This window comes from Styela clava, chromosome 13 (genome assembly GCF_964204865.1).
Source record: "Styela clava chromosome 13, kaStyClav1.hap1.2, whole genome shotgun sequence".
Lineage (NCBI taxonomy): Eukaryota > Metazoa > Chordata > Ascidiacea > Stolidobranchia > Styelidae > Styela > Styela clava.
The window spans coordinates 13,527,190-13,546,520 of NC_135262.1; the positions used below are offsets into that span (position 1 = coordinate 13,527,190).

At 35.0% G+C, this 19,331-nt stretch overlaps 2 protein-coding genes across 2 annotated transcripts in view; both read right to left on the minus strand.

Moving 5' to 3' along the window:
• LOC120332448 (proteasome subunit alpha type-7-like) overlaps positions 1-19,331 on the minus strand; it is a 139,531-nt gene that overhangs the window by 69,018 nt on the left and 51,182 nt on the right. The gene's annotated exons all lie outside the window — the stretch shown is intronic.
• On the minus strand, positions 2,659-19,298 carry LOC120332772 (prolyl endopeptidase-like). Its single transcript, XM_039400086.2, has 18 exons — positions 19,020-19,298; positions 18,784-18,911; positions 18,199-18,294; positions 17,025-17,193; positions 15,895-15,996; positions 15,626-15,688; positions 15,187-15,266; positions 13,489-13,657; positions 12,423-12,518; positions 11,020-11,124; positions 10,266-10,451; positions 9,384-9,497; positions 8,183-8,331; positions 7,245-7,361; positions 6,718-6,813; positions 6,168-6,269; positions 5,428-5,656; positions 2,659-4,693 (listed from the first exon to the last, which is right to left on the minus strand). The coding sequence occupies exons 1-18, from the start codon at positions 19,146-19,148 to the stop codon at positions 4,592-4,594; spliced, it is 2,232 nt and encodes a 743-aa protein (XP_039256020.2). The 5' UTR covers positions 19,149-19,298; the 3' UTR covers positions 2,659-4,591.

A 19,331-nucleotide genomic window follows, 5' to 3' on the forward strand; every position in this document is an offset into this window, starting at 1 on the left:
TTACGAAACGGTACAAATTAATTCAAGGCACGAGAAGTATGATCTTAGCACGCGTCTGTCAACGCGCATCAGTTATCGACTGAATGCCGACATTTTCCCTCGCAGCGATTTCTCTCGTTTTGCGTTTCACTAAGCGCGGTAAATCTCCTACGAGTTAAGGAATATTAAATGATAATTAATCGTTCATTAAGGTCGGATATGAAAAACGCTAAATCAGTTAATTGCCGCGTATGCGGGGACTTGCGTATTGCAGTATTGGGAAAGTCGTTGCCGACCAGAGGTTATGTAAAGTTCAGAAACTTTCTCGTACATAATTAATTGAAAAGCAGCTAATATCGTTAAAAAGAATTTGTAAACTTTTTTGCATTAGGTTCTTCTATTCACAATAACTTTTCGTTCAAAATTTTTTTCGATTACCTCCAAAAATAGCCGAGATACATTCTGTTGTTTATCGGTCCGACATTCTCGCGGTCACAGTTTTTGAGTCGGGGTACTTAAATGCAGATATCTCCGTTAATTCTTGACCATTTTTCGCAAACTTGGTATTGTTTTCTTATTTTCACTTAGATCTATCCACTGGTGCAGTTTTTATTTAAATCCGATGAACTTTAATTTTTTTGTAACATACCGTACCTAGTACTAATGTACTACTGCAGTACTGTACTACAATATCAGTACTAGAGAATGACACTACCTAAAGTAACCCAGTATTCTGAAAATACAGGTCTGCAAAAGCTGCTACACGTTCTGACATTTTCCTGTAGCTACGTTTACATGTACCGGGGTACCGTAATTCGGTGTTATTTCAGTATTTGGCTAGACCGTTCTACTAAATTCAGACTAATATTACAGCCGTATGAATTGTTTAGTCTACAGCAGTACTACTCTATTACGATATCTCAGTACCTGGATACCAACAGATGCGGTGGTACCGGTACGGTACGCCACCCGTTTACTTATCTGGCTACGGCACTGCATTGATTGATTGATTACCTGTACCGGTACGGTACCGGGTCGAGTCAACAACAAGACAAATTTGTAAGGGTAAGCAATAGTTTGTAATTGGCGGGCCTTTGTGTGCGACGAAGCGAAACATTCGGGCAAATGAAAATAAAAGTACAAAAATGAAGACGTATTTGTTATTTTTGTGAAATAAAATAATAAAGCCATTAAAGGTATTTGTGATGTTAATAAGGTTTTTTATGAGTACAAATGTTTGTATTCATGCATATTCTATTACTGAAAATGAAATGCCATATTTCGGGAATGTATGGAAATAGGAGGCGGAAAACCTAAATAAAAAACTAAAGAAATTGAACTTTTTGAACCTCAACAGCACGTGTTTCAGCCCAAGGGCGATTTTCAGGCATGATATGGAATGGGACAGCACACATTTGTATTTCCCATGGAACACGAAAACCGTATGATTTTCGGGGAAATGATAGTAAAACATTTCGTTATGGATTTCGTGCCGTATATTTGAGCATAGGCTAGCTCTCTTATTAGTTACGAAGAGCAAAATATATTCAGCATTAACAATATACCTCGTGAAGAGGCTGATGGACACTATGGATTTCGTCCCGTATACTTGAGCATAGGCTAGCTCTCTTGTTAGTTATGAAGAGCAAAATATATTCAGCACTAACAATATACCTCGTGAAGAGGCTGATGGACACATGTATAATAGTTATGAATATGATCAATCAATCAACCAATCAATCATTTATTCGTCGTCACAAAAAACATCAAATGCACAAAAAATTGGCACATGAAATAAATATAATAATAACGATAGTTGTGCGACAGGAGTCGCGAGGGACCTTGTTCGGTCTTCAAGCAGTGACGCCTAAAGCGCTATTACTGGTTCAATGTAAGAATAACTACATTTGCTACAAACATTGACTATGCAATAGTCGTTATGGTGAACATATTTTAAATTATTGAAAGAATTCGCAGCAAACGCAACTTTACTATAAAGTTAACAAAGTCTGTAAATTTTGTTGTTTCGCATGTTCCTTCGTACATGTAGTCCTATTTAGTAGGCGCTAAACCTGAATTTAACAATCTTTATTAAACTGTATTTCAATGGGAATCCCATGGGGTGGGATGGGACAGGCATAATTGCTATGAGATGGGATAGGAATGGGACAGAAAAATATGTCACATGGACAAGCCTGGCGATTTTTCATATTATTAAGGTTCCTACACTGTAGCCTACTCAATGCACTTTGTGTTGATCTTTGTATTCATAGGTAGGCCTAATCAATTCCTGAAATGAGCCTATTTCGCATATATCGACATAATTCAAGAATGGGACCTCCTGAAGTATGCGCACCAAGATGGCGCACACCTGAAATCAGGTTGTGTACCAGGTTAGAGTTCAGGTTATGCGACATCTTGGTGCGCATACTTCAGGAGTACCTAAAAATGAACATTTTTCAAACTTAGCACCAGGTCTTTCCTCCAAAGAGGGACGAGACTTTTTTGTTTGATATTAACGAGGTTCCTAAACTTCACATAAAACACATCGAGTTGATGGCAAATGTCGGGATGGGTGAAAAAATATACACTGTTCAAACCTTGGTAGCAGGTCTCTCCGCACAAAAGGGGCGATTTTATTGTTTAATATTAGGATAGGATTTACATAGTATCCAAAAGAAGAGGAAGACCGACAAGACGACCTAATCATATGGAGAACCGCGGCCTTTCACACCAGTGCATGTCAGATATAAGATTTGTTATCCAGTTTCTTGTTTTCGGTAGCATGGACTTTATGGTGGAGGAAGCCGTAACCGACCAGTGGATTAGTGAACCACCCTACGGCTGCGAGAAGTTCAGCAATCCTCTCGCGGTCTCCGCGATGCTTTGTTTTAATTGAACAGTCGGATTCTCCTGGCACGAGCTCACGCCCGCCACCGTGAAGTGAATAGAACTGATGGGGAAGGAGGGAGTAGAAATGGGGTGAATAGCAACGAAACAATTGGGTTTTAGTTCGGCTGCACCGATATACGAGATTCTGGCTTTTATTTCTAAACTGAACCTAAGAATATATCCCAGAGGTCATGGCAGCTGGATATATCGCAAGGGACAAGCCGAGGAAGTAGATATTGCATCGGGTTGATACGTTTTCGACATCAGGCGTCAAACTGGATGAAGCCTAGATTAAAACATTTTCTGAATAGGAATCACTAATTCTAGTTCTCAACTTGTTTTTTGTAATGTTCATTTTCGAAAATAATTGTTCGCACGCATATGTACAATTTCAAACATCGATGCAAACTTTTTCGCATGGTTTGTCAAATTTGGATAGTTTTCTTTCAGAAGGTACTTTTTATAGAAAATAAAGCAGTGATAAATTTCTCTAATATAATATATAGATTTATATCGCGCATTGCATTGCGTCTCAAAAACTTCTATTTGAATACGAGTAAAATTGTGAATTATATACTTGTTAGGTTATAATATAGTTAAGTATACACATGTCTCACAACTAATTCTGTTACTAAAGAATATAATGGTCAAAACAGCCGTTTTGTTACTATAATTCAGTGAAGCGCCGCGGGCCGTATGATGCCGAATCTTGGTCTAAAATCTAGATACTTAAAGAGTAAATGAATCTTGGATACAAGTGAACGATTTTATATTTCAACATCAAATCTATGCGGACATGGATGCTGGCTTGTTCAAATATACGATCCCACATCTCTTTAAAGAGATGCTGACTATTTTAAAATGAATTGAGTTTTGTTCAAGCAATCTTGTTGTACTGCAAAACTGCACTAAAAAACAGTAAATGATGTACCACAATCCAACAGCAGCATGTTAATTCTAGAGACTAAAATATAGCATGACTGCATGAAAAAGCTAATAAAAATTTGATAATGAATTCTACCAAGCTAATAATATTAAAAAAAATTAATGCTACTATAAGACACGACATAATCTCATAATTGCTTAATAAATCAAGTGCCAATGCGCCATTATTCAGTTCTTATTAAGCAGAGGTAAACTGTAAATTTTTCACAAGTACACGTATAGCCAATCAGTTTTCTTTTTATTATCAAATGTTGGTATGCTGAGCACATAGCAAATCCCATTGTCCTCCTTTCTGATAACTGTTATTAGGCCCTCAGTCAGAGAAAACGTCTGGGTGTTAGTTATGTATTTCCCTATTATGACTCAACTAATTTTTGACATCTACTAGGAAAATCCTAAATATAATTTTCGTATTAGAGTGTCGTTACTCCAGGTGGAAATGTAAATAAAATGTAAACGTAAATTTTACTTCCGAAATGTGCAAAAAAGCATAAATTAGAGAATGGTTCAAAAACCCTGCATTAATTATTTTTACATCTCATATTTCTAACATAAGCAGAAATTGTGATAATATTTATTTAAAGAATCTTGTCTAATTGAAGCTGATGATATTTGTGACATGTTTCTAAGAATTATGATAGTTTAAATTAATGTTTATCCATTTATCAAGTGAAATCATGATATATGTAAATTTTAAGGAGTGAACTTTGTAGCATATATCCTGTTTCTCTGTAAGATGGATCAGTTTGGAATATCCCAGGACCCTGAATAAAAATCAATGCTTAGAATTGATAATGTCTCCCTCAGATTTCTCTGATTTCCACGTAGCTCCTGTGTTTTCAGCGATAAATCCAAATAAATCAGCAACTTCATCAATCTGACGTAAAAAAGACAGAAAATTGTAAAATTGTAACTAGTGCCAATATGCAAGACAAGAAAATAGAAATTGATTTGTATGTTAGTATTAAAATTAAGGTTACAATTTTCCAACTTTATCATGAAGGATAAGTTTAAAAATGAAACGGAGTAAACATGTGTGCAACAATGACTGTTTGTCAGGTAACCAATCCAGTATTAGCTACAGGCGGGAATTGTAACCAAAACCTAGGCTAGGGTAGGATTTACATATTTATCCCGGGGGAGAGGAGAGTCGAAAAATAGTATGGCTTAATCATATGCCGAAATATGATCTCTTGTCCGGTTCCCAGTGCATGTCGAATGTGGGATTAGTTATTTGTTTTTCAGATGCATGGACTTGATAGTAGGCATCTGCACCCGACCAGCGGTTACATTAACCACCCTCCAGCGACGAGAAGTCCAGCAATCCTATCGCACAGGATTCGAACCTGTGAACCCACAGGGTAATCGGAGGTGCTGAGACAGAAAACCATTTCCCTGAGTAAATTTCTCAATTAATCCGATGAAAAGTGCGCTACCCCAAAGTGTCACTGACACTCATCTATTCTCACTGATAGACAAGTATCAAGTGTTTGGATTTGGACGAATTAAATACACCCTAAATTTTGATTACCGTAAATCACAAAATAAAAACGAAGAAAGCTATCCAAGAATTATACAAGTAATACAATCCAAAAAATGATTCAAACTTACAATTTTCGAAGTAGGTTTCCCGGCTCCATGACCTGACTTTGTGTCAACCAATATCAGCAAAGGTTTTCTCTGTGTTTCCCTTGACCCATGAACTTCTTGTACTGTGGCAATGAACTTTAAACTATGATGGGGTACAACTCTGTCATCATGATCACCTGTCAGTAGTAATAACGCTGGGTATTGTTGCCTGTTTTTTCCAAAGTCCCGAACATTGTGTAAAGGAGAATATCTGTTTTTAATAAATGTTATGTAAAAAATTATTGGTACAGGGTGGTTCAAGTAAAAAATAGAACTCGGTCATTTGAAACATATCCCCGAGAAAACATAACTTTTGTGCAAAGCACCCTAGATTACTGATACTTTTGCGTACAATCATAAACGCACAGAAAATCGAGTGCACAAAATGAAAATAAATCATGAAAGTATTTGCTGGGTTCTTATTTGGGTCACCGTGTATATAACTCAATGACACTCTTCTTGAGTACCGAAGCATGCTTTCTATAAATGCTTTTCCACAGAGATACAACGAAACATACATTAACAAAAAGATTTTTTTTCAAATGTGAGTTTTCAATATAATCTTTAAAAGGATTATGTAAATATTTTAAAATTTATTATCAAAGTTAAAGGAAATAGAAGAATACTTGACACCACGCATGTAACAAAATTGGGTCGGGTTTTTCTCAGAATACAGAAGGTAATCCTGAATCTCAAAAGTGAAATTGAACAATCAGACTCACTTTATCAACCATTTAAATTGATCATGTTTTTCAGAACATCCAAAATCAGTCGTCCATGCATGTCCAATTGTGTATTTATGAAATTTTAACATGTCCATGACACTGGAAGAAAGGGTGTATAATAAGGATAACCATCTTTGTGGAAAAAGTTGCAGGATGAAGACGACATAATTAGGCCAATGTACGATATATCAAGTTATCAACGCTCCAGAAGTGTGTGTACCAATATGAAGGTAACTAATTTTGTTCGCCTACTTTACATCAAGTTGTGTAAGGGACTGAATCCTATGGGCAGGGGGTAAATTCACTTGGCTAACACAGACATTCCCGAACTCGTAATATAACTAAAATAAGGAAAATCGGAATAAAATTATGGCCTAACTCTAACCTGGTACACACACTACAGAGTACAAAGTTATCTTCAGAATTACAAAAACATTTAAAAGTACCGGTACATAAATTAAAGGTGACTAAATAACATAAACTGAAAAAGATTCAATAAAAAAGAATCCTTCATAAGCAGGTTCACTTAAGAATCTTGCTGACATACCCAACTTGAGCCACAGCACATCCGAACAAATCAGGTCTTTGATTTATACACGCACCAACCAGTAAACCTCCATTCGATCCACCATTAATTGTCAACCTTAACAAAATATAGTCAAGAGAAAATTCCTAAAATTCGGCATCATTTAGAATTTAGATCAGAGGTTTGCAACCTTCAGTGAAACTATGGGCCGCATCTTCATTTAACATTGGCGATCTAGTAGTTGCATGCACAAAAATTTTATTTTTACATGCGTTGCACACCCCTGATTAGGATGATGCTAACAGACTTTAAATTATGAAAATGGAAGTGTAGTTTTATAAAAATAACACATAAAAAGATCGTTTTAGGAGGGAAAAGACAAAAAACATATTGAAAATCTGCTTATATTGATATTATTTTTTAATTATTTTCATAATTTTTAATTTTTTCAGTAAAAAAACTAATCACAAATTCATACCTCAATCATGAAATGAAACTAGTAAATATCAGTCATTTTTTCAATTGTCCTGAAAATAAAATGAACTTACTTATCTGGAGATGTATATCCATTTTCTATTAAGTATAAAGCAGCATGCTGAAAGTCATCAAAACAATTTTGTTTATTTCCCAACATTCCGCCTTTGTGCCAAGTCTCCCCATATTCTCTGAAACAGTAAGAATTAAACCTATCTTGTATTACTTTAAGTAATGTACCACTCGGTATCCAAACTGCTGCGAGCTCATTTATGCTGGAGATGAACAAATCATAGCGTGTTACTTCGTAAATATACATTACATACATTAAATACACATACAATTCTAGTCAAAATTGCTGTCGTACTCAACGAATATTCGGTGCTCAAAACCTTGGCCGTGCCGTCGAGTGAGATGACGTCACCCAAACCGCGCAGTAAACAACCAGAAGATCAATCAACACGACTGATGTGAAAGCTGAACTGCCACAAGATGCGCAATTTTTGATGACATCATCGCACACAAAAATAAATCCCATAAAAATTTGCACAAATGTACAGAATCTAATACAAAATATTTCATAATTTAATCTTTATTATGTACACATCTAAATAATTACTGTTGTTTAGGTAGGCCTACACACTTTGTTAATATTCTGCGCATTCTCGATAGCGTAAGAACGAATTGGAATAATAACCATTGTTTCCTATGGCATAAAAATTTCGGTACTCGAACAAAGTAGTAGTTGAATAACAATCCTGTACGAATTACGCTCCACTTCTGAAGTATCACTGCTGCTATCAAAAGCTTTTTAGGATTGTAGATGCATGTAATCCATGTTAATATACTTTAATTTTGTTATAGAGAAACCATGCAGACGCACATGTACATGTCCGCATCTTGTACAATTACACTATAATAATCAAATTTTGAGCCTTTATCGACATAAGAACCTTGTTTAGAGTTAATTTCAGCAAGTGAAATACCTGGGAAAAAAATTGTTATTTCTTACCCGCCTCCTCTAATGTTTGCAATGGCGACAATTCCTCCTAAATTTTGCATAAATGTAACACGGGAAACACTGTAGGTAGGTGTGATTGAAATATTGAATCCACCATAGCCATACAGCAATAAGGGATGGCTTCCATCCAGTTTAATCCCCTGCAAAATAGTCATTTCCATCACAATTTCACAGTGAACAGGTTAACAATTAAACTTTCTATAGAAAAAAATCAATTTTGCACATTTTGTGGATGAATGTCTCAGTCATAATGATTGGAGCACTGGCTTAACTATTTTAGCAACCTCCAGTCAGACAGTACATAGCTCTACTTTCGGCGTTCCAGAAGTGTGTGTACCAATATGGAGGTAACTAATTTTGTTCTCCTATTTTACATTGTGTTGTGTAAAGAGACGGAAGCCTATGGACAGAGGGTATATTCATTTGGCTAACACAGACAGTCCCTGAACTCATAATAGAACTAAAAAAAAAATCAGAATAAATTTATGGCCTAACCTTAACCTGGTACACACACTACGGGCGTACCCTACCTTTTTAAACACAACCAGTGTTAACAAATTATATAGTTTTTCTAACACCAGCTATATCAGCGCAGCGGTTGATGCATCATGCTAAGCGTTGGTTATAATCTTGTCATCCATATTTGATTACTCAGCGTGGGTTTGAATTGAGAATAATTCTGTGCTGGAAGATTGCTGGATTCCTCATTGTTGTAGGATAGTTCACATAACCGCTAGTCGGTTTGTACCCAAAAGTTCCACAAGAGCTATGTTCTCTCTAGAATATGCTCCAAATGATGTTGGGTGGTGTTCATTATAATTATAAAATATACAAATGAATATGTATCATTGAATGTATAAACCATAGATTTCCAACTTCTCGCCCCCCCCCCCCATTGGGGCCACAGAGCGGTTGGAGGAGGGCCACAGTGCTAGTCGAAGAACGGATTTTACATTTCCCTCTACAAGAAAACTCCCCGTTCTTCCTAATTTCATTTCTGCTTGGCAAAGTTATTTAACACAGTGTTTCTATCTTGTTGAGCATGAATTGTTTGAACATAATAGGATTTGGGATCTACCAATAACACTATAAATAACACAGGAATGGTAAACAGGGGGCCATGAGCGCTGAAAGTCTCCAGTGGGGGGCCACAAGCCATAAAACGTTGGGAACCATTAGTATAAACAATTACCTTTCTCTGGACAATAAACATTGGTATTTTAGTTCCATCTTTGCTTGGATAAAAAACTTGTTTAGTTTCAAATAAACTGCTGTCGAATCCAGAAACTTTGATTTCTCTGAATACCTGTAACAAGAAAAGTTTAATTTTTTTTTCAAAATATGCCATTCTTATTATGAATACCATACAATACTGTGCATACAGTACAGTAAATACATGTATGTTAGTCTGGTACTGGCAGTCATTTTTTTTTTTTATAGTTTAATGCAGTTTCTCAGGCTGGGTCTTTGGGCCCCAGGGGGGCCAAGGAATGATTGTCTGTGGGCCATTAGCAAAGGCCTTTACTAGATACCATCCGTAATGATCACATTAATTCAAAGAAGTTTGACTGTAATGCTTTTGATTTCGCTAGTCAGCTTTTGGGCGTGGCGTTCAAGCCACAACTTGGAGAGCAGCGGTGAGTGATTAGAATTCTGAGTGGGCCAGTTACACATGATGGCCTTGGTTACTGGATTGAAGGCTTAAAACTCAATATGAAAAACTATCAATAAAAAAAAGGTTTATTTATGCTAGCTAGTCCAACAGCTGGCTAATATTAATATATTAATAAAAAGCACAGTGTGAGAATCGGGGTCATTATGACGTTATTTTCATCAATATTTACAACAGAAATTTATATCCATAAAAGAATAGTCTTAATTTCAGCTGACACAAGTGGGTCGAATGAAAGACTCCCGTGGATCGGATCAAACCTGCGCACCGTAATCTGCCCACCCCTGGTTTAGAGTCTCTCAAAAAAAAGTGGCGCGAATCAAGAAAGTTTGAGAACCAGTGGTTCTGGATGAAATAATGTATAATAATGAAATCATGAAAAAGCAATATAGTATTACTAACTGTAGATTCCATATTTTCAGATTCCAAATCACAATGATAGATGATACCGGGAGAAAGGAATGAAGCGAATTTATAAAATAATTCATGCTGATTTTTTCTCCCCGAAATCCCTTCTAACGAACCAACATCCAATGGAAATGTTTTAATCAAACTTCCATCTTGTAGCTTCCGCAGTTGCATGACACTCTGGATGAAAAGGAAAGCGTGAGAAATTGAATTTTAATTTTTTTTGATGACTTTTCAATTTTGCAAAAAAAAAAAGATTTCTTATTTCAAAGTGATATAAATTGCAATTAATAAATCCATATTGAGATGCTAGTCATATTAAAATTAAAATGAGTTTTACAATAAAATAAAAAAGCAAATACTCTTTATTTTCCCCAAAGTTTTGGATGCCGATATCATTAGTTGTTTCCAACCTGTGCATGTTGGCAGTGTTTTTTTTTGTTTATTAAACTATCATATGCCCACCATTAGTTGCACGGGGCACATCAAAGTTCTTTTACATATATATATATATATTCCAGAGGCTAAGAATAAGCATAGCATCTTTTCAAAGTTTGAAAATACTGTAATTCTATCTTGTAACGAAGTAATGAAGAAACCTACTGGCAACGAATCCCATTATGATATTGTGATAAAACTGTAAAAAAATTGTTCAACAAGAAATAGCAAAATACTCAATATAGACGAACACAGTTATTATTAACCATTAACACTTCCAAAAAAAATAGAAAATAACAGCTATTCATACCTTGACATCAGATAGATACTCAATAACAAGTTTATCCTGATGGACACAATTGGCAAATTCCAAGACGTCCTTGTCATGCTCATCTATCAAATTCTTCCAGTTATCCTGAATGTATTATTTGTATATGATTGTATGTTTTAGGACAGGATACATTGCTAGTTTTTCGCAAACTATGCCATTTATAAATCGAGCATATTTTCAAGTTAGGAGCATAACACAAACTGATTATGGTGAGGAATAACGTAGTGTCAATAGGTTCAGGAAGCTTACCAACCAGAGATTTTAAACCCATGGATATGTGCAGTGGCTTGGGTCTGGTTTGAAATCACAATGGCTCCAGTTTTTCCAAACTGTGGCTCCAGCTCCCACTCCATAGCCATTGCCATTTTTGGTATACCAGTACCATGAAACTTTAGCCCAAAAGCAGTTTCACAAAAGTGAGAAATAAAATCGAATAGTAAAATATTCAAATCATTTCAAACAAAATTTTCAAATCATCGCCAAAAGTTGAGGTAAATTCCCCAATTTTTTGTAGCGAAGTCATATTTTTGTAATGTCATTCTGATATATGACTCTTTCCTTTGTAGTTGGTTATAATTTTTTTTATTTATTGTGTACAAACACTCAGTGAACTGTAATTTACTCATGTCCATGTAAGTACTCATGTCCAGTAATATATGTCCGCGACATGAAACAGACTGTTGCTGTTGAAGTCATCAAGGAAACTATTGAAATGTGCGGGAATGTGAAAGAAACCAAGGCAGCAGCAAAGGCCAATAAAAAACAGGAGAAAAGAAGTGACTAAAAGCATCTAGCGCCCATCAACAGCCTAAACCTAAAATTCGATTCGAAAAAAAAAATATCCTATTCGATTTTGGAATCTTCAGGTATTCAAAATACTCGGCCCTAGCTATGATACAAGAATTTTAGATTTTAATATTAAACTTTTAATATACAAACATAACTTAAAAACCACTGGTACAAAGGGTCAGGGGTATTTAAGATGTGAAATCGAAAACTCTTAACTCGCGGCCCCGGTTGAACTAACAACGAACTAACAACAATCGCGTTCTTTATTTACAAATGAATAGTCAAATAACTTAAAAACTTTTAAATAAATATTAGCAACTGAATTCAAAAAAATTATAAGCTGGAAAAATTAAATTTTATTATTCGTGTGAGGTATTAGAAAATTATAATGTGGAAAAATAATTAGATGGTCGGATTTGGTCCAACTTCAACAAAACAACACAGCTCCATGTCTCACATACGTAAATAACATTTCTAAATTAGTTTGTTAGTTGGATGAAAATGAATGCAGTATCATAAAACTTAGTTAACGGCTGAAAATTTTGATAAAAAAACAAGCTTTATGATTGCAAACGAGAAGTAATTTGTCTTACCATGTCAGGATTGAGAAAATCTATGTTGATCAACTTGTATCTTGGTGCATTCAGATTTGTTTTGAATGTGAATATAGAACCTTCATTTGTGATGTACTAGAAACAGAAAAGTAGAGTTCATTACTTTTACTTTACTGATGTTATATTATATCAGAACAATGAATTCCTGTGTTATTTTAACTTTTTTTTTTTTTTCGGAAGCAATGGAATAAATTTTTGTAAAGTATTAATTTCAAACAAGATTGCATAGTATTTAGAATTATTTTTGAGCCAGTCCAAAGATATCCACAAATACAACAGTAATTAATGCTATTTATGACCGAGTCATCAGTGTCATCATGCTAACAACATTACAAAACGATATTGTTTAAAAATTGAGTTGTGCGCATCTGCAGGATAAGATTAGATTTTCATATTTTTTCCAGGAGAGAAGAAAGCTTAAAATAAGACGACTTAAACATATGGCAAAACATGGGCTCTTGTATGGTTACCATTACATGTTGAATATGAGATACCAATGATATCTTGTTACTGTTGTTAGTCAAACGACTCGACACTCGAACGATTCGGCAGTACACCAAAAAATTCTAGTCAGGCCTCAAACAGAAATTGTTGATGACGTCGTTCTACACAAAAACGAATCTCATAGAACCCACAGAAATCGGCCCAGTACAGTAACCAGTACAGCAACTGCTATAAAATTCATTAGATTTTTATCTTTATTATGAGCATTTATTTAGGTACACGTTTTGTTAATATTTTGGGTATGTTTAAAACGAATTAAAATAATCACCATTGTTTCTCATGGCAAAATAAGTTTCAGTCCTCAAAGAAATCGTTAGTTGAACAAAAAATAATCCTGAACGAATTATGTTTGACTACCGAGATAACACTGTATTTAACTACCAGTTGTTATATTTTCCAGCAACCCCCCTCGCACATATTGATTTCACACTGAATTCGCGAATGCAAACCCACACAGGGTAATCAGTGGTGCGATGCCATAACAAGTGTGTTCTGATGCTTAGTAATTCATCATCCAATTTAGGGCAAAATTATTACATACTTGATATTCAGCATCAAAATTGTCTACAAGTTTAATCCATGGTAGCGGCCCTTCAGTTATCTTTCCACCAATTGATTCAAGATCGATGTACCACAATCTATTAACCGGATCACATCCTTCACTCACAGATAGTAAAACATATCTTCCATCATCAGATAGTTCAGCTCCGCTAGATAGTGTTTAATCACATATATTATGTACCGGTATATCTTCGCATACAAGCTGATCTCACATATAAGCCAACCCCCTAAAAACGACTTTTTAACCCTTTCCGTGCGGTGGGCACGTATACGTACCAGCGACAAAAGTCGCTAGATTGTGGCGGGTACGTTGATGTAATCCACTGTTTTATTTAGCAATCGGTCGCAAACTGTTGGTCTAGTTTTTCCGGGTTTTAGTTTATTGATAAGAAGTTTTCTTCGAGATTAACATAAGCGACGATAAATCTCGCTTTCGTTCACGACGGAACTTTTATTTGCGTCGGAACGAGGGAGTGTTTTTGAAATTTATGCAAATTTCGGTGTTTTTTGAGTGGTAATAGAAGACATATTATTCCTTCCATCTACTAAAGTATTTTGAGTTAGATCACGAAATTGCTACAGCAATATTATGCTATTGTTTGCCAACCACGAAGCAGTAACAGTAAAGGATTTAGCGAATATTTCTATTTTTATCACGGTTTGAAGTTCCAACTCCCAAGAAAAAAAATGCCTTTTTTCTATCCGGTTTGTGACTCAGACCACCACTTTTAAAAAAATTTTTTTTTTTAATCGCCAATTGCAAGCTCTTTAAATAAGCTTTCCAACAAGCCGTCAGTGGGCAGCAGAGGATCATTAGTTTTTCGTTAGTCGATCGATTAGTTGTGTGGGTACAATAGCATAAAATCGGCGTAGCAAATACGATTATTTAATAAAAAATAAAAATCGCATGGAAAGGGTTAAAGGTGAATTCATAAAAGTTGAAGACAAGCTGACCCTACAAAACACGCAAGCGATCACATGTATGACAACCAATCACAGACTTTTATCTCTGCCACAGCACACCAGCGCTGCTTTATGGTACACGTGCCTGCTCTTCTTGTGAGAACTTAGCATGGTTCGAGTTACAGCTGTTGGAATTAAGTTAGCACAATGTTATTCTGTTTGAGTACGATCAAGTTATATGCGTATATGCCCAATTTTTAGTGCGATCATAGTTATGCGCATATAAGCCGGATTTTTAGTGCGATCAAAGTTATGTGTAGACAAGCCGACCCCTTGGTTTGACAACTTTTTTTGAGTTTTAAACACTGCCTATACGCGAGGATATACAATAGTTAATTAGGATAGGAACTCTATTTATCCTGGGGAAAAGGAAAGTGATAAGACGGCTTAATCATATGGTGAACCCTGGCCTCTTGACGGTTACCAGCCCATGTCGGGTATAGGATTAGTAGTTGTAATCAGTTGTTAGATGTATGGCGGCAGAGTGGAAGAAGTCATAATCATAAATGACCAGTGGTTACATGAACTACCCCACAATGGAGAGGAGTCCAGACAATCCTCTTGAACATAGTTAAGCTCATAACTTAATCATAAGTTATTAGAGATGTGATGTCAAGCGTATTCCTAATGCTTCGCATGATGCACTAACACCAAGCCAACTGGGAAAGGTCTTTGCTGCATCCACTAGTCACTAAAAAACAAAATCATAACAAACCTCATCCATTTTGGTTGATCTGGAAACTCAGCACAAAGAATATCATCAGATTGGGGAGTCCCAAGTACGTGGTAGTAAAGCTGAGACAAAAACAAGAGTGATATAAATTTATTGTGACCTATGCAGCATAACTTGCAAAAATAATGAAATTTCAGTGTAATATTATTAAATGTTCTACAGAAGTTTGGCCTTCGGCTAAAATAGAAAGACATATCGGTAAGTATATCCCTGGGAAAGAGATGTTTGAAGATATACCAACAATTCAATACAATATGGCCATGGTATACGGAACAATGAAATAGAATTAATATTTTATTAGCATGAGAGCATCTTGTGACACACACTTATAATAGGTCTTTTCAATTTTTCCCATTTCATGCTATGTAATAAATATTCCTTGCCAACAATTTTTTCATAATTTTTGAAAATGAAAGCAAACCTTTTGATGCACGTTAGCTGTAGTTTCTGTTCCATCTGCTTTTCCTGGTTGTTGTGGATAACTCTAGATAAAAAATTTGCTTCAATCAGAATTTAATTAGAATATTCAAACAGACAAGAGTTTTATCAAATTTTTCTACTTCTACTACAGAGATAAACAAATTTAAAAGATTCATCGGGCAAAACGTTCTTATTCTGCATAGTCTATATTAAAGATGAACCTGTGAGTTTGAGGTTATCACACTATCAATGAACTAAAAACCTACTTACATTATAAAATATCCCTCTGTTGTCATGAGTCCAAGACATGCAGGAGAATTTCACTCTTTCTAATGTATCTGGTAGGTCTAATGATCCTTCAACTCTTTTAAACTAAAAACAAAAAGTTTCATATCATGAATACAGATTTTCAAGTATATAAACGTCAAATAGATTTGATGCAACTGAATTCTCTTCTGACAACAGAATTATTTTTTCTTAAATTACAAACAAAATTTGTAGACTGCACTTACAGGATATGATGATTTACATCAGAAATAATTGACAATGATTGTAAAAAGTCAATGATATGACCAGGTTTCCAAGACAAAATGACAACGGTTGAAATTAAAAAAAAATATTATTTGAAAATATTACAAAATTAATTTGAAATAGATTGGTTCAATATTTGCAAGGAAAAGCAATTTTTTCATAACATCGATAACCCAAACAAAAACAACACTCGCAAAATTATTCACAATTACACTTCATGTTCTATAACAGGGGTGACCAACAGGTCGATCGCTCAAAATGTCAATTTTTTTTCTAATTTCAAGCAAGCGAAGAATCGGACTCTGAGGAAATTGCAAATTAGATACTGAAGTTTGAGCAGTCATGTAACATTTATAGTTTGGGAATATTTATTATTCGCTTTTTCAGATAATACATGAATACTTGGCAAGATTTTTTGAGAAATTTTCAACACTTACAAATAAAAATTAGGCAGGTCATAAATCTGAATTGTATGATTTGAATGAATCTCAAATACTTGATAAAACATTTGCTCTGGGTACAATTACATAATCAAATTATCAAATTGAATGAAACATAAAAAATACGAACGTTTGTGCCGATTTTATCAAGAATGCGCCCCAAAGAACCAAGTCAATCGGCAGCAGCGGAATTTCATGTATGTGCGTGTGCAGTTATCTGCATATTCAATACTCATTTGTTTTTGTGTATGACCTTATTACCTACCAATCAATCGCTAGCAATTTTGACGCTTTTAGTCAATCGCGGTCCAAAGGAGTTTGGTCACCCCTGTTCTATAAAAACAAAAAAAAAATACAGTAGAAACAATCACAGATCATAGGGGAACACAATTTAAACTTGGGTAATGAATACTTATAGAAATCACACACTTTCATTGTTGTCCAGTCTGAACCACTCTGGCTCAGTCCATAAGCAAAATAGGACCCATCATCTGAAAAAGATCTTCCTCTTAATGCCAATGTACCATCCTCTGATAATTTGTTTGGATCAAGAAAAACTTTCGGTTCTGACATCAAGGTTTCTTGACAATACAAAATGCTGTTCAACAAAGTAATAAAACCATTAACCATCGTGTGTCATCAAGAGTACACACCTGCGGGTCAAATCCCATACCTACCACCCCACCAGGGGCCAGAACTTTTCAAGGGGGAGGGGGGGTTCTGAAATATTTGGATGGGGGCCAGAAAACATAGGTTTTCAAGAGTCGAGTTGCAAGCTACAAAAAATGATTTTTTTTTACATTTCAAAAGGGGGGTTCCGACCCCCTCTGGCTACGCCCCTGCAACTCATGCAGGGTGTAATAAATTAGATACGCAATGACGAACAGGAATTGATTTCAAAACTTTTCAAAATTATTATTTACTACCTTCCTTAAAATTGTTATATACCAGGTGCTGCTTGCACAGGCAGGGCCTTATTTGGAAAAAAAAGTTCAGAGCAATGGGTTCCTGTAACTAGACTGGTAAAATAAGGACCGAGTTAAAAAAAATCCGATGCAAAATGGAGTAATGTAAAGCATAATAAAAATGCCAGCCATCACTGGTATATAACCCAATCTTGTGGGAATTATTAATATTGAAAATTTGAACAATCAGTCTACCAACATTGAATTTTGAACTAGAAGTAGAGGCTTCCTTTTTAACAAATATGAAACTATCATTATTTTTAATTGCTAGTTGCCAAACTCAAAAATATCGAGGCAACAGAGAAAAAGCAATTATAGTGGAAAGAAAGCAATGTCCACACATTTCAGTAAAAAGGTATATGCATATAATATTGGCACTCCAGAAGTGCGTACACCAATATGAAGGTAAATAATTTTGTTCACCCACTTTTCATCAAGTTGTATAAAGGGACGGAAGCTATGAGCAGGGAGTACATTCACTTAGCTAACACAGACAGTTCCCGAAATCAAAATAGAACTAAAATAAGGAAAATCTGAATAAACTTATGGCCTAACCCTAACTTGGTACACTCTAAGGGAGTACCCATATATGATATTATTTACTATGAATTGGAATTATAGTAATAAGCAAACATTACCTTTGATTTTGCAATCCAGTATTCATGAAGAAAAAGTATTTGTTTCCTTTTTTAAATGGACAACTATACTTGGGATAATTGTATAACTCCGTCATTCTGTGGATAAATTGCATACAGATATTGTTAGCTATTTAAAACAAAACAGTCAACCATAAAACTGGTAATCAAATCTGCATTTCGATACTTCAGTGCGCGATTTTGCTGTTATTCAATGATATATTTATTTAGCACCATAAAAATAGTTACCAATGATTATGATTTCTTGATAAATGGTTTTAATATGTCAGTGCATAAAAGCTTTAAATCTGGCCCATATTGAACCAAAGTTTAAACCTGGTTTGAATCGAAAATAGAAGCGCAAAGCAAATTTAGGTTTTAGTCAAACCTCTCTAACAGTTTTCTGGCTATTAACGCTACTTGGCAAATAAGACGATGGTTTCATATAGCATTCCAAAATAATAGCAGCTCATTGCATATCATTAGACAACAGTGGCTGCAAGTAGAAAGCCTTGGTTGAAGCAAAAAATGTGAATAAGTATCGAATAAAATATACTTTAATAAGCTTTCCATACAGCCATACCTTACCTGGCATGAAACTTGTTCCTAGCTGAACAATTTCTCAAATAAGGAATGGAAATTTTATTTTGTGCTTCAACATATTCTTTTGTTTCCTTTGAATCTGGATCTTCCATCCATGTGTAAGGATCCGGAACCTAAATGCAGAAATATACAAATTGAAAACCTGAAAATCCGTCAGTTTTTAAGGGGCTTTTTTATCAACAAAGTCATAAATGGCAAATAAATTGAATTTTACAACTCACTTTCGCTCCATGGTAATCGTCAACTACAGTATCCTTTCTGGGTTTAGGGTAATTAAATAAAGACATATTTCGGTAATTTGATAATCGGTAATTCTGAACGAACTTTCTCAAAATTATCAGACAACGCATGTACTCCTCAGCGATGTTGAAACGGCAGAGGTGATTCCCCCAGACTTTTGAATAGGAATGACGTCATACTTGATAAAATATGACGTACAAATAAAACTTTTAACTAGTTAGAATGTTTAATAATTTATTATTAATAAATAATTATTTAAGTAATAGTTCTAATTAATAAGATATACAATAATA

What these genes read in the sequence shown, in the direction of transcription:
- LOC120332772 (XM_039400086.2), bottom strand. Translation starts at nt 19,148, where the DNA reads ATGCGTTGTCTGATAATTTTGAGAAAGTTCGTTCAGAATTACCGATTA. An exon ending in ACAGAGGGATATTTTATAAT is followed by an intron (nt 15,689 to 15,894) that starts GTAAGTAGGTTT and finishes TTTTTTATCTAG; the next exon opens with AGTTATCCACAACAACCAGG. An exon ending in CTGAAAATATGGAATCTACA is followed by an intron (nt 9,498 to 10,265) that starts GTTAGTAATACT and finishes TTCTTGTTACAG; the next exon opens with GTATTCAGAGAAATCAAAGT.